General features: G+C 26.8%; 1 protein-coding gene across 1 annotated transcript in view; it reads right to left on the bottom strand.

The window, feature by feature from the left end:
* Positions 1 to 14,141, bottom strand: part of comm3 — a 60,216-nt gene extending 46,075 nt beyond the window's left edge. The window contains exons 1-2 of the mRNA XM_065505288.1: positions 13,994 to 14,141; positions 921 to 1,777 (exon numbers count right to left, since the gene is read on the bottom strand). Coding sequence (XP_065361360.1) covers positions 921 to 1,314 — 394 coding nt within the window. The 5' untranslated portion in view covers positions 1,315 to 1,777; positions 13,994 to 14,141. The remainder of the gene's footprint in view (positions 1 to 920; positions 1,778 to 13,993) is intronic.
* Positions 14,142 to 15,692: the final 1,551 nt, after the last annotated feature.

The following is a 15,692-nucleotide window of genomic DNA, read 5'->3' as shown; positions in this document are numbered from 1 at the left end:
AGGGTATAAAAATGGAAATCGATAGTTTCTTTAGACATAATGCCAATTAAAACCATTTAAAATGTGATAATTAAGTATGTATATGAACATTTTCATACAACGACCCTTAATTTGTGTAGTTTCAACTAATTCTCAACAAGTTTTTTAATAAAAACATTTTGAAACTTTCAAATACTAAGGCGTTTAAATTATTATAAATATGAAATTAGCTAATTGTACTCGATGACGTATGATTGATATTAATTATTGAAATAAATTTATTTTTATGAATTTAAGATAGATGTTGATGAATTTTTGTTAAAATTTGTTAGCAAAACAAAACTTTCAAAGTTGTTAGTAGAAAATTTGCAGATTGTAAGGGAATTTTTTACTTAAATTTACATAAAAAACTAGATAACTCTGCTTGAATTTTCCATACACATGGTCAAATGTCAATAGGATGTATAAAGTGTTGAAAATTTGTCTTCTGCCCACATAAAAACCCTGATGGATCTGCTTGAATTTTTTATACATTTGGTAAATATCAGTAGGTTGTCTATAGTAGACAAAATTCTATAATATTTCTGTAGATTTGTCACAAAATACGATGGCTTTGTGCTATTGATATTTTATCAAATGTATGAGAATCATAGCAGTTGAGATCAAATTTTTTATTTGATTTTTATAGGGAAAGAACTCTATTTCTCTACTAAGGTATTTTTAAACAATAAATTGTAAAAACTTTTGCTCAATTTATTCTCTCAGTTCTCTAAAATAGAATTTTAATTCATTTGCACACCCCTAGAGCGTATGATTAATATTAATTTTTATATAATTTATTAAAAAAATCATTTAAAAATACTAAAAACACATTTAAAATTTTCTTTTAAAAGCAAATAATATTTATACACTGTCTTTAAGCAAAACTTATTCACACTTACATGAGTTTTTCCACTGCTGAAACTTGTGATACAAAAAGCAGGCGCATATAAAGAATATCACAGACACTATTAAAAGTGTTAAAATCACACCAATCCATATATCACTAACCACACGCGAATACTCCACCTCCTCTAGGCCATGGGCCAAAGTAACATGAGGTGGTCCAGCACGACTGGCCGTTATGGGATCACCAGCCAACAAATCACCATTGCCCAGAGTTAACTCGACAGCTTTGTGATCCACAGCAATGTTGTCGAGTGTGGCATCAACACCCAATGCCAGTTGTTCTAATTTATTGATTAACACCGAATAGTTTTGTATTAAATCGAAATTTTGTAACTCAAAACGATCGGTAGTGGAAGACTGATTGCTTAAAATTGTTAAATCTGACATGGTTTATGAAATTGTATACTTTTTTTTTGTTTATATTGAGGTTGTTTTAATAATGTTTATTATTATTTTAGTTTAGTTTTAAATGTTTAGCTTATTTTCGTTTTTTATTATTTTTATTTTTTTATTTCGCTTCAACTTTATTTGTTCGTTGTTATTTTGTAACTGACTTCTGATTTTGAAATTATATTTTTATTCCTTTAAATAAAATCTTTAGTTTATTTGCGTATATATTTATATTTATATATATTTTTTTAATTTGTATCACTCAGTCTAGTTATTTGTTGTTATTTTCTAGATTTTGAAGTGTTTTTATTTGAGTTTAATAAGTGTGTTTTTGAATTATTTTAGTTCAAAAAATAGCGTAGATTTTCATTAACGCTTCATTAGCAGCCGTATTTAACATACAAATGTTAATTAATTTTTAAAATTTTAAAATAAATACGTGTATAAACTGGAGTTTTAGCTTAAAAAAAAATTATAGAAAATGTTATGAATTTATTTGAAAATTTCAAAAAGCACAAGATCAATTTACGAAATATAGTTAGAAATGCTTTCATTGAATTGAACTTTAGAAAGACCTATGATTGAAGCAAAAATTTTACTTTAAGAAGCCCTACGATTGCAACTAAACTTGAACTATAGAAAGACCTGCGATTGCAACTCAACATGAACTATATAAAGACCTACGATTGAAGCTAAAATTTTACTTTAGAAAGACCTATGATTGAAGCTAAAATTCAGCTTTAGAAAGACCTATGATTAAAGCTAAAATTTTACTTCAGAAAGGCCTACTATTGAAGCTAAAATTTTACTTTAGAAAGACCTTCGACTGAAGATAAAATTTTACTTTAGAAAGACCTACGATTGAAGCTAAAATTTTACTTTAGCAGACCTAAGATTGAAGCTAAAATTTTTCTTTAGAAAGACCTATGATTGAAGATGAAATTGAACTGTAAAATGACCTATGATTGCAGCTGTAATTGAACTTTAGAAATGCTGGCGATTGAAGATACAATTTAACTTTAGGAAGACCTATGATTGAAGCTAAACTTGAACTTTAGAAAGACCTACGATTGAAGCTAAAATTTTAGTTTAGAAAGACCTAAAATTGAGCCTTAAATTTAACTATCGCAAGACCTACGATTGAAGCTAAAATTTAACTTTAGCAAGACCTAAGATTGAAGCTAAAATTTAGCTTTAGAAAGACCTACGATTGAAGCTAAAATTGATGTTTAGAAAGACCTGTGATTGAAGCTCAAATTTTACTTTAGAAAGACCTACGATTGAAGGTAAAATTGAAATTTGCAAAGACCTATGAATGAAGCCAAATTTGAAATTTGGAAATACCTATGATTGAAGCTAAATTTAAACTTTGGAAAGAGCTATGATTGAAGCTAAAATTGATCTTTAGAAAGAGCTAAAATTGAAATTTAGAAAGATCTACGATTGAAGCCAACATTGAATTTTAGAATGGCCTATGATTGAAGCTAAAATTTTACTTTAGAAAGACCTACGATTGAAGCTAAAATTTTACTTTAGAAAGACCTACGATTGAAGCTAAAATTTTACTTTTGAAAGACCAACGATTGAAGCTAAAATTTTACCTTAGCAAGACGTGAGATTGAAGCTCAAATTTTACTTTTGAAAGACCAACGATTGAAGCTATAATTTAACTTTAGAAAGACCTATTATTGAAACAACAAATTTACTTTAGAAAGGCCTACGATTGAAGCTAAAATTTATGTTTAGAAAGACATGTGATTGAAGCAAAAATTTTACTTTAGAAAGACCTATGATTGAAGCTAAAATTTAGCTTTATAAAGGCCTACGATTGAAGCCAACATTGAATTTTAGAATGACCTATGGTTGAAGTAAAAATTGAACTTTAGAAAGTCCTACGATTGAAGCTAAACTTTTACTTTAGAAAGACCAACGATTGAAGCAAGAATTGAACTTTAGAAAGGCCAACGATTGAAGCAACAATTTTACTTTAGAAAGACCTACGGTTGAAGCTAAAATTGATGTTCAGAAAGACCTGCGATTGAAGTAAAATTTTACATTAGAAAGACCTGCGATTGAAGCTAGAATTTTACATTAGAAAGACCTGCGATTGAAGCTAAAATTTTACTTTTGAAAGACCAACGATTGAATCTAAAATTTAGCTTTAGAAATACCTATTATTGAAGCAAAAATTTAACTTTAGAAAGACCTCCGATTGAAGCTAAAATTTTACTTTAGGAAGACCTACGTTTGAAACTAAAATTGGACTTTAGAAAGATCTACGATTTAATATAAAATTTTACTTTAGAAAGACCTACTTTTGAAACTAAAATTGGACTTTAGAAAGATCTACGATTGAAGCTAAAATTTTACTTTAGAAAGACCTTCGATTGAAACTAAAATTTTACTTTAGAAAGACCTAAGATTGAAGCAAAAATTTAGCTTTAGAAGGACCTACGATTGAAGCTAAAATTTTACTTTAGAAAGACCTACGAATGAAGCTAAAATTTTACTTTAGAAAGACCTACGATTGAAGCTAAAATTATACTTTGGAAAGACCTTCGATTGAAACTAAAATTTTACTTTATAAAGACCTAAGATTGAAGTAAAAATTTTACTTTAGAAAAACCTACGATTGAAGAAAAAATTTAGCTTTAGAAAGACCTACGATTGAAGCTAAAATTTAACCTAAGAAAGACCTACGATTACTTTAATCATGGATATTTATACGGTCTTAGTTAAGTTTTAATCCGGGCTATTTATAAATTTATCTTTAATCGTGCACAGTTATAGACTGTATAGTTAAGCTTTAATCGCGGCTATTTATGTAATTTTAGTTAAGCTTTACTCCTGGTTATTTATACAGTCTTAGTTAGATTTTAATTCAGTCTTAGTTAAGCTTTAAACGTGTGAATTTATTAAGCCTTAGTTAAGCTTTTAATCATGTGCAGTTATACAGTCTTAGTTTAGCTTTAATCGTGCACAGTTATACAGTCTTAGTTAAGCTTTAATCGCGGCTATTTATGTAATTTTAGTTAAGCTTTACTCCTGGTTATTTATACAGTCTTAGTTAGATTTTAATTCAGGCTATTTGTACAGTCTTAGTTAAGCTTTAAACGTGTGCATTTATTAAGCCTTAGTTAAGCTTTTAATCATGTGCAGTTATACAGTCTTAGTTAACCTTTAATCGAGGCTATTTATATAATCTGAGTTAAGTTTAACTAAGTTTAGAACAACGTATTAATCAATAAAAATTTATAAATGATATTAGATCTTAACTGCGAAATAGCTTAACATGCCCTATTAACATTTGTTAAGTATTTCTTTCAGATCTAATTTTAAATTCCGCGCTCATTAACATAAATCAATACAAAGTTATTTTATGAACAAACATCTTGTACAGACAAGACAGTGAAATAAACGAAAGTATGTAGCGTTCTCTATATGTTGTTTATTGAAAACTAATAATCAATTACCAAGTTATAAGATTGATAAATACTCTTGAAAAAAAAGTATGAACAAAATGCACAAGATCATCATGGCTGTCTAAATGTTTTATAAACAAATATTTTTGTAATTAATTACTAAAGTTGAGAAAAATACACTCAGGAAAATTGCTGATAAACGATACAATAATTTAGAAATGAAGTTAAAGTTTCATTAAAAATTAAAAAAAATATCTGAGCATCTTTAAGTATCTTTTTTTGCTTTAGTTCATTTGAAATTCAATTGATTTTTTTTACGAAACTTTGTGTCAGTGTAATTTCATATTTACTACTACTCCTTGAACATTTTTTAGCATATTCAATAGATTATTGATTGATTTATTTTTACATTTGCAAACAATTAGCAAATAAATAGATATTAAACTCAGCAAATTATGGAAATAATAAAAAATATTATACTGAAGTTTAAATTGTAATGCAGTGGATATGTGATTTTTAACACGTATTGTAAAGTTTTAATGGATAAAAAGAGAAAAAACACACACATTTATTTATGAAACACCCTACAGAAATTTAAAATGTATTGTTAGTTAAACTTTACACGATTGATGGTCATAATTGAAGTATATAAAGACCAAAGATTGAAGCTAAAATTGAACTTTGGAAAGCTTTACGACATATATAAAATTCAACTATAGAAAGACCTACGATTCAAACTAAAATTGAACTTTAGAAATACCTATGAATAAGCAAAAATTTAACTTTAGAAACCCCTACGATGGAAGCTAAAATTGAACCAAAGAGGGACGTATGATTGGAGCTAAAATTGAACTTTACAAAGATCTACGATTGAAGCTAAAATGTATCTTTAGAAAATCCTACGATTGAAGCATAAATGGAACGATAGAAAGACCTATGATTGAAGCCAAACTTTAACTTTGGAAGACCAATGATTGAAGCTGAAATTGAACTTTAAAAAGACCTACGATTGAAGATAAAATTAAAGTGTGGAAGGAACTATGATTGAAGCTAAAATTGAACTTTAGAAAGACCTACGATTGAAGCTAAAATTGAGCTCCAGAAATACCTACGATTGAAGCTAAAATGTAACTTTGGAAAGACCTATGATTGAAGCTAAAATTGAGCTGTAGAAAGACCTACGATTGAAGCTAAGATTTAACTTTCGAAAGACATCCGATTAAATATAAATTTTAACTTCAGAAGCTAAAATTGAGCTTTAGAAAGACCTACGATTGATGCTAAAATTAAACTTTGGAAAGACCTATGATTGAGGCTAAAATTGAACTTTGGAAAGACCTACGAATGAAGCTAAAATTGAAATTTGTACAGACCTATGATTGAAGCTTAAATTGAAATTTAGAAAGACCTATGATTGAAGCTAAAATTTAACTTTGGAAAGACCTATAAATGAAGCTAAAATTGAACTTTGGAAAGACCTATAAATGAAGCTAAAATTGAAATTTGGAAAGACCTATGATTGAAGCTAAAATTGAACTTCGGAAAGACCTGTGATTGAAATTAAAATTGAGCTTGGGAAAGACCTACGATTGAAGCTTAAATTGAACTTTAGAAAGACCTACGATTGAAGCTAAAATTGAGCTTTAGAAAGACCTATGAATGAAGCAAAAATTAAACTTTGGAAAGACCTATGATTGAAGCTAAAATTGAGCTTTAGAAAGACCTACGATTGATGCTAAAATTAAACTTTGGAAAGACCTACGATTGAAGCTAAAATTGAACTTTGGAAAGACCTATAAATGAAGCTAAAATTGAACTTTGGAAAGACCTACGATTGAAGCTAAAATTAAACTTTGGAAAGACCTATAAATGAAGCTAAAATTTAAATTTGGAAAGACCTACGATTGAAGCTAAAATTAAACTTTGGAAAGAATTACGATTGAAGCTAAAATTGAACTTTGGAAAGATCTATAAATGAAGCTAAAAGTGAACTTTGGAAAGACCTACGATTGAAGCTAAAATTAAACTTTGGAAAGAATTACGAATGAAGCTAAAATTGAATTTTGAAAGACCTATGAATGAAGCTAAAATTTAACTTTAGAAAGACCTTTGATTGAAGCTGAAATTGAGCTTTAAAAAGGCCTACGATTGATGCTGAAATTCAGCTTTAGAAACCTACAATTGAAGCCAAAATGGAAAATTTTTAACCATAAATTCCTTCTTAACTGATTATAGTGTTTAACAAAATTCGTTGAATTTTAATCCTGCATTTTCCTGCCTTCCATTAGTATAATATAAATAAATTTATTTGTATTTAACTGAAAAATTGTTTTTTAAAAAAATATCTATGAAAAAGGCAACCAAGTGTATGTAAATAAAACACTTGCACTCGATAAATCTGACACATATCAACTCGTGCTCTCTCTCACTGAATTGTTATTATTGTTGTTTTATTATTGTATTTAATTTGCAGCTGATGATGTTGTTGTTGTTGTTATTGTTTGTTTTATTATTTTTCAACCTGATGAGATATTGACATAATTTAAATTAATTTATTTATTTTATTGATTAACACCGATTTGTTTTTGTATAAATTTAAAATATTGCTGTTGTTTTCAAACTATTGAAATAAAAACAAAAGCAGGGTGTTTAAAAGAGTAAAATTATAAAAGATTTAAGGTTATTGAAGAGAGAACAAAGTGTCAACTGTATTTAATTGAATCAAATCAATAGAAAATGAGATGCAGGAAAAGTATTTTGTATATCAAATATATTAATTGTTTAAAAACTCTGTCATAATTTTATATAAATTTTTCAACAAATTGCCTTGTATTTTCCATTGTAGGGAATGAGTTTTTATATAAATATTATTAATTTCTCATATTTATTTAATTTTTTTATACATAAATATTTTATTTGTGTATTTATTTATAAATCAATTTAATGCGTATTTTTAAATGACATTAAAAAATATTAACAAATCTTAATCATAAATATTTTGACAGGTCTGCCGCCTGTCAAATTCATATTAAAATTTTTGCAATAAATTTATTGACGTTTTATGTTCTGTTTGACTTTGTTAAATATTTTTAGAATTTTATTTTTTTCAAAGTTTGAACGCACTTTGCTTGATCAGAAAAAAAACAGAAATCATGATTAATTGATTTAATTGAAATGATTGTTAATAAAACAATAAACACAAATCAACAACATTACCAGAAATATATGAAAAGTGAATACAAATTTTGAGAATGACTGTGATTTTTTTAGGTTTATAGAGTATTTTTTAAGTTATTCTGAAAAACATTAAATTAATAAAGTGTAGAGACATGGAATACAATATTATTATGCCTTGTGCATAATAATGAAAAAAATTTAATAAAATTTCAAATATTTATAGATTTTTTTGGGGAACTACATAAAGACCAACGACGGAAGTTAAATGTAAACATTAAATAGACCTACAATTGAAGCTAAAATTTAATTACATAAAGACCTGCGACCGAAGCTAAAATTTAATTTAATTGAAGATAAAATATAAATTTCTACAGACCTACGATCAAAGCTAAAATTGAAAAGTTCTGTGATGGAAGCTACAATTCAACCTCAGAAAGACATATGATTGAAGCTAAAACTGAACTTTGGAAATACCTACGATTGAAGTTAAAATTGAACTATACAAAGACCTATGATTGAAGCTCAAACTGAACTTTAGATAGCCATATGATTGAACTTTAAACAAATTAAAAATTAAATTTTAGAAAGACCTACGATTGAAGCTAAAATTGAAGTATAAAAATTCTTATGATTAAAGCTAAAATGCAACTTTAGAAAGTCCTTCGATTGAAGCTTAAATTGAACTATAGATTGAAGCTAAAATTTAACTTAAGAAGGACCTACGATTGAGCAAAAATTAAGCAATAGAAAGACCTATGATTGAAGCTGAAATTGATCTTTAGAAAGACCTATGATTAAAGCTGAAATTGAACTTAAGAAAGACCTATGATTGCAGCTGAAATTGAACTGTAGAAAGACCTTAGATTGAAGCTAACATTTATCCTTAGATAGTCCTTCGATTGAAGCTGACATTGAACTTTAGAAAGACCTACGATTGAAGCTAAAATTTAGCTATAGATAGACCTATGATTGAAGCTGAAATTAAATTTTGGAAAGACCTATGATTGAAGCTGAAATTGAACTTTAGAATGACCTATGACTGAAGCTGAATTGAACTTTAGAATGACCTATGATTGAAGCTAAAATTTAACTTTTGAAGGTCCTTCGATTGAAGCTAAAATTTAACTTAAGAAAGACCTATGATTGAAGCTGAAATTGAACTTTAGAAAGATCTAAGATTGAAGCTTAAATTGAGCAATAGAAAGACCTATGATTGAAGCTAAAATTTAACTTTTGACGGTCCTTCTATTGATGCTTAAATTTAACCATAGATTGAAGCTGAAATTTAACTTAAGAAAGACCTTTGATTGAAGCTAAAATTTAGCTATAGATAGACTGAAATTGAGATTTTGTAAAGACCTGTGATTGAAGCTGAAATTGAACTTTAGAAAGACCTATGATTGACTCTAAAATTTAACATCTGAAGGTCCTTCGATTGAAGCATAATTTCAATTATAGATTGAAGCTAAAATATAACTTTAGAAAGACCTACTATTGAAGCTAAAATTTAGCTATAGAAAGACCTATGATTGAAGATAAAATTAAACTTTAGAAAGACCTACGATTGAGCTAAAATTGAGCTATAGAAATATCTATGATTGAAGCTGAAATTGAACTTTAGAAAGACCTATGTTTAAAGCTGAAATTGAACTGAAGAAAGACCAATGATTGCAGCTGAAATTGAACTGTAGAAAGTCCTTAGATTGAATCTAAAATTGATCCTAAGATAGTCCTTCGATTGAAGCTGACATTGAACTTTAGAAAGACCTACGATTGTAGATAAAATTTAGCTATAGATAGACTTATGATTGAAGCTGAAATTGAGATTTTGGAAAGACCTGTGATTGAAGCTAAAATTGAACTTTAGAAAGACCTATGATTGAAGCTAAAATTTAACTTTTGAAGGTCGTTCGATTGAAACATAAATTCAACTATATATTGAAGCTAAAGTATAACTTAAGAAAGACCTATGATTGAAGCTAAAATTAAACTTTAGAAAGACCTACGATTGAGATAAAATTGGGCTATAGAAATATCTATGATTGAAGCTGAAATTGAACATTAGAAAGACCTATGATTGAAGCTAAAATTAAACATTAGAAAGACCTATGATTGAAGCTAAAATTGAGCTATAGAAATACCTACGATTGAAGCTGAAATTGAACTTTAGAAAGAACTATGTTTAATGCTGAAATTGAACTTTAGAAAGACCTATGATTGAAGCTAAATTTTAACTTTTGAAGGTCCTTCGATTGCAGCTTAAATTGAAATTGAACTTCAGAAATACTTATGATTGAAGCCTAAATTTAAGTCCTACGATTGAAGCTGAAATCGAACTTTATGAAGACCCACGTCTGAAGTTAGAATTGAACTTTAGAAAGATCTATGATTGAGGCTAAAATTATTTTAATAAAGTAATATATTTTGCTGGAATAAGATTTTTATTTGTTGCAATTTAGCTTTTTTGTCTTATAACTGAAGAATCTACTTCAAAATTTTGTTAAATATATAAACCAAATAATATTATCAACCATTTTATTATTATTATCAATTTATTTCCGTTGTTTTTATTTTTAATTAATAAAGTTATTGGCTGCACTTATAATGTAATCAAGTCTTACATAATTTAATAATTGTTTTTGTTAAATTTCATCATTTGAAGGTATTTTTGCAACAGCATTTTATTTCCCTTTAATGACGATATTAAATTATATATTGCAATATACTTAACAATTTTATAATAATACAACAGGCTTTCATTTAATCTTTTTAAAAAAATGTTTAATACATTTGTTATCTAAATATTTAATGTTTTTATTAATAATTTAATTAAAATGTAAAAAAAATAAATAAACAAGGAACTGCTTTAACGCAACTACAACTAATAATTTGTTTATATTAGATTTAATTTAATATTATTTGATTTTTAATTAAAATTCAATGGTAAACATCATCATAATTTCAACAATTATGATAAATTTTTGTTTAATAAATAAATTAAGCTTTGCTGTTGTTTTTTTTTCTCAGATGATCGCTTTTTTTTCTTAACTACTGTTATTGTGTTTTGAGAGAAAAAAAACTCGTTTAAACAACAAAGTCAAACTTTTTTTTAATTTAATTTATTTAAATTAAAAATAAAAAAAATATTAAAACTTTTTTTTTTTATAAAAACACTCGTACTTAGTTGTTTTTTCAGAATAAATTTAATTAATTTATGTAAATGGAAAGATTGAGGAAAAAAATATATAAAAAACAACTAACTAAATGTGGTCATTTAAAGGGGGCATTTAATAATTGGGTCGATATAATAAATTGGACAGGCTTTTTAACGGTGTTTAATAACAAAATAAAATATGAATTTTTGTGACAAATACAAGGAAATAATGAAGGCATATTAAATTCATTATTTTATTTGCAACTTAACAAAAACTAGAGGAAGTGGTTGCAAAATTGATCGTCCTCCATTTCCCCTGTCAAACACAAATTCTGTATAAAAGAACCACGATTCTCATGAAAAATTCTTTATAAAAAGAACCACGATTCTCATGAAAAATTCTTTATAAAAAGAACCACGATTCTCATGAAAAATTCTTTATAAAAAGAACCACGATTCTCATGAAAAATTCTTTATAAAAAGAACCACGATTCTCATTAAGAATTCTTTATAAAAGAACCACGATTCTCATGAAAAATTCTTTATAAAAGAACCACGATTCTCATTAAGAATTCTTTATAAAAAGAACCACGATTCTTATGAAAAATTCTGTATAAAAAGAAATACGATTGTCATGAAAAATTCTTTATAAAAAGAACCACGATTCTTATGAAAAATTCTTTATAAAAAGAACCACGATTCTTATGAAAATTTCTTTATAAAAATAACCACGATTCTCATTAAGAATTCTTTATAAAAGAACCACGATTCTCATTAAGAATTCTTTATAAAAGAACCACGATTCTCATGAAAAATTCTTTATGAAAAGAACCACGATTGTAATGAAAAATTCTGTATAAAAAGAACCACGATTCTCATGAAATATTCTGTATAAAAAGAACCACGATTCAGATGAAAAATTCTGTATAAAAAGAACAACGATTCTCATGAAAAATTCTTTATAAAAAGAACCACGATTCTCATGAAAAATTCTTTATAAAAAGTACCACGATTCTCATGAAAAATTCTTTATAAAAAGAACCACGATTCTCATTAAGAATTCTTTATTAAAAGAACCACGATTCTTATGAAAAATTCTTTATAAAAAGAACCACGATTCTTATGAAAAATTCTTTATAAAAAGAACCACGATTCTTATGAAAAATTCTGTATAAAAAGAACCACGATTCTTATGAAAAATTCTTTATAAAAAGAACCACAATTCTTATGAAAAATTCTGTATAAAAAGAACCACGATTCTCATGAAAAATTCTTTATAAAAAGAACCACGATTCTCATGAAAAATTCTTTATAAAAAGAACCACGATTCTTATGAAAAATTCTTTATAAAAAGAACCACGATTCTCATGAAAAATTCTGTATAAAAATAACCGCGATTCTCATGAAAAATTCTTTATAAAAAGAACCACGATTCTGATGAAAAATTCTGTATAAAAAGAACCACGATTCTCATGAAAAATTCTGTTTAAAAAGAACCACGATTCTCATGAAAAATTCTGTATAAAAAGAACCACGATTCTCATTAAAAATTGTCTATAAAAAGAACCACGATTCTTATGAAAAATTTTTTATAAAAAGAACGAGGATTGTAATGAAAAATTCTGTATAAAAAGAACCACGATTCTGATGAAAAATTCTTTATAAAAAGAACCACGATTCTGATGAAAAATTCTTTATAAAAAGAACCACGATTCTGATGAAAAATTCTTTATAAAAAGAACCACGATTCTCATGAAAAATTCTTTATAAAAAGAACCACGATTCTTATGAAAAATTCTGTATAAAAAGAAGCACGATTCTTATGAAAAATTCTGTATAAAAAGAAGCACGATTCTTATGAAAAATTCTTTATAAAAAGAACCACGATTCTCATTAAGAATTCTTTATTAAAAGAACCACGATTCTCATGAAAAATTCTTTATAAAAAGAACCACGATTGTTATGAAAAATTCTGTATAGAAAGAACCACGATTCTCATTAAGAATTCGTTATAAAAGAAAATTGAAAAATTCTGTATAGAAGAACCACGATTCTCATTAAGAATTCTTTATAAAAAGAACCACGATTCTCATTAAGAATTCTTTATAAAAGAACCACGATTCTCATGAAAAATTCTTTATAAAAAGAACCACGATTCTCATGAAAAATTCTTTATAAAAAGCATCACCTAAAAAAATCTACAAAAAATAGCAAGCCGTTTTAAATTTATAGATTTTTGATCACAAACGTGACAAAAATACTGACAATATTAAAAATAGCTTTGATTATTTCGGAAATTCATTTATTGCCAAAAAGATAAAAATAAATGTTGATGATGTAAGTAAACAAAGTTATGAAAACTTGTTACCACTAACAAGAATTAAAGGAAGTGGCACATTCTATATTCCAAAACATATTCAAAAAAACTGACCATTTGGCCATCACTTCAGCTGTCAGTTACTGATTTAAAAACTGAAAGATAGCTCTGATTATTTCTTTGAGTATTGAAATTCAAAAGTTCATTTATTGCCAAGAAAACAAAAATATATTTTGTATGATGTAAGTAAAGAAAACATTCTATATTCCAAAAAAATATTAAAAAAATATTTCAAAAAATTCTAATGAAATAATTTTTATTACGATCAATTTCCAAGAAGAAATAAATATTACTCATGTTTCTAATTTGATAGACAATTGTTTCGATATTGTTATTAAATAATTTTTCAATAAAAATATTGAAATTCTTCAGTTTTCAAAAAGGCAGGGTATTTAATAGTCGTTTTCAACTAATTATAGCACTTAAACTTGTTTCTGTTTTGTTTATCTTTAGAATATTTCTAAACTTTTTGAAATTTTCAAACAATATTATTTGTTTAAAAAATAAATAAACACTTTTGGCGCAATTTTTGTTGTTGCAGCTTACTTTTAAAATACACAAACTTCAAGGCACTTTTTGAACTGGGCAAATTAACAGATATTTTATTTCAATAATTCTTAATTATTTTTACTTTTATTTTATAAATAAAATTTTATTTTTCTTATATTTTTGTTTGTTTACTACTTGTATATTTTTGTGTTAATTTCTTTAATAGAATTTAAACAAAACAAAAATTTAAACAATAAAGAACAATTTAAATGAAATGTTTAAAAAGAAAATAAACCGCACTCGTATGTTTACAACAATTAACTAAATGTTTTGCTTGCAATTCTTTCTGCCAGTATTTTTTATTTTTTTTTTATATATTTTTATATTTTGTTCAACTTAATTTAACTGTTTTACTTTAGCGAGATTTTTTTTACTTAAAGGTACATATGTATGTAGTATATAGAAAATTGTTGGTCTCGTATTTGTTTGACTGTCTCACAGTCAGTCAGTCAGTCAGTTAGACTGACTGAGCGGCTGGCTGGCTGTCTGGTTCTGAGTGTCTGAGTTGTGTTGTGTTCGCTCAAGTTGTTGGTAGGCAGGCTGGTTGGTAAGATACCCATCATACACCATACTTTTGTATTCATTCGCTAGACTCTTAGATACAGATACTCGCAATCGTACAATGTTTATTTTGGTTTTGTTATTTTTTATATCAGACAACCCTGCAGTTTGATGGGTAGAAATTGAAAATTTCCAACCTCAACACATCTTTATATTACTGATTACAATGTACATTACCTTTCACCCACAAAATCGCCAGTTCGTTATCAATATTAAGTGTCCCTTAATAAAACAGCAAATAGCTCAATATACAATTGATTCATTCGCAATGATATCCCTATATTAAATTTACCATCCAATAGTCCTGTAAGTCTTTTATTGATGAATAAAAATCAGTGGGAATTTGTTCCCTTTTCCCATTTTTAACATTGAATTTGAATAGGAAAAATGGAAAAAGGGGGAGAAAAAACTGCCGCAGATTTTTTATTCATAATTGGGCTGAGTGTCTAATCTGAGTGTCTAATATATATATATAAAAGAGAGGGATTTTTGGAAATTCGAACGTTTAGGGGGTAAAAACGGGTAAATTCGGTAACCTTATATCTTCAAATCTAATAAAGATACAAAAAAACTTAAAATGGCATGTTATTCCATTTAAAAAATAAGCTGACAGGTGTTTCGTACTTTTTCGAAATTCAAACCTTTTAAGGGATAAAACGGGTAAAAACTGTATTTTGGTACTTTTTTTGGCACCCTATATGTATCTTTTAAACCAATAAACATAGAAACAAATTTTAAATCGTATTCTTTACTTATCAAAAAATAAAAAATATAAGTTTGGTACTTTTTGGAAAATCGAACCCTTAAGGTATAAAAATTGAGTTTATTTTTGGTACTTTTTCATAAAATATGTTTTTCTATAATTTGACATAGAAATACGAATATTTTATTATGACCTCCCACAATGACACAGAAATTTATTTGAATAAAATTTTACCACCGCAATGGGGATGAAAAAGGTACCAAAAAGGAGATAACATCGGGAAAATACATTTTATTTGAAATTATTAAGCCAATTTTGATAATTTTTTTTTAACATTGGTTCCTGGATTTATACAAAAATTAACTAACAGGGTGTTATTAGGAACTCGAGTGCCAAGGATATTGGGCGAAATCTGGGTAAACAGTTTGGTAC

Source organism: Calliphora vicina, chromosome 3 (assembly GCF_958450345.1).
Source record: "Calliphora vicina chromosome 3, idCalVici1.1, whole genome shotgun sequence".
NCBI lineage: Eukaryota > Metazoa > Arthropoda > Insecta > Diptera > Calliphoridae > Calliphora > Calliphora vicina.
The sequence above is the reverse complement of the archived record's forward strand: the minus strand, read 5'-3'. Positions and strand labels throughout refer to the sequence as shown.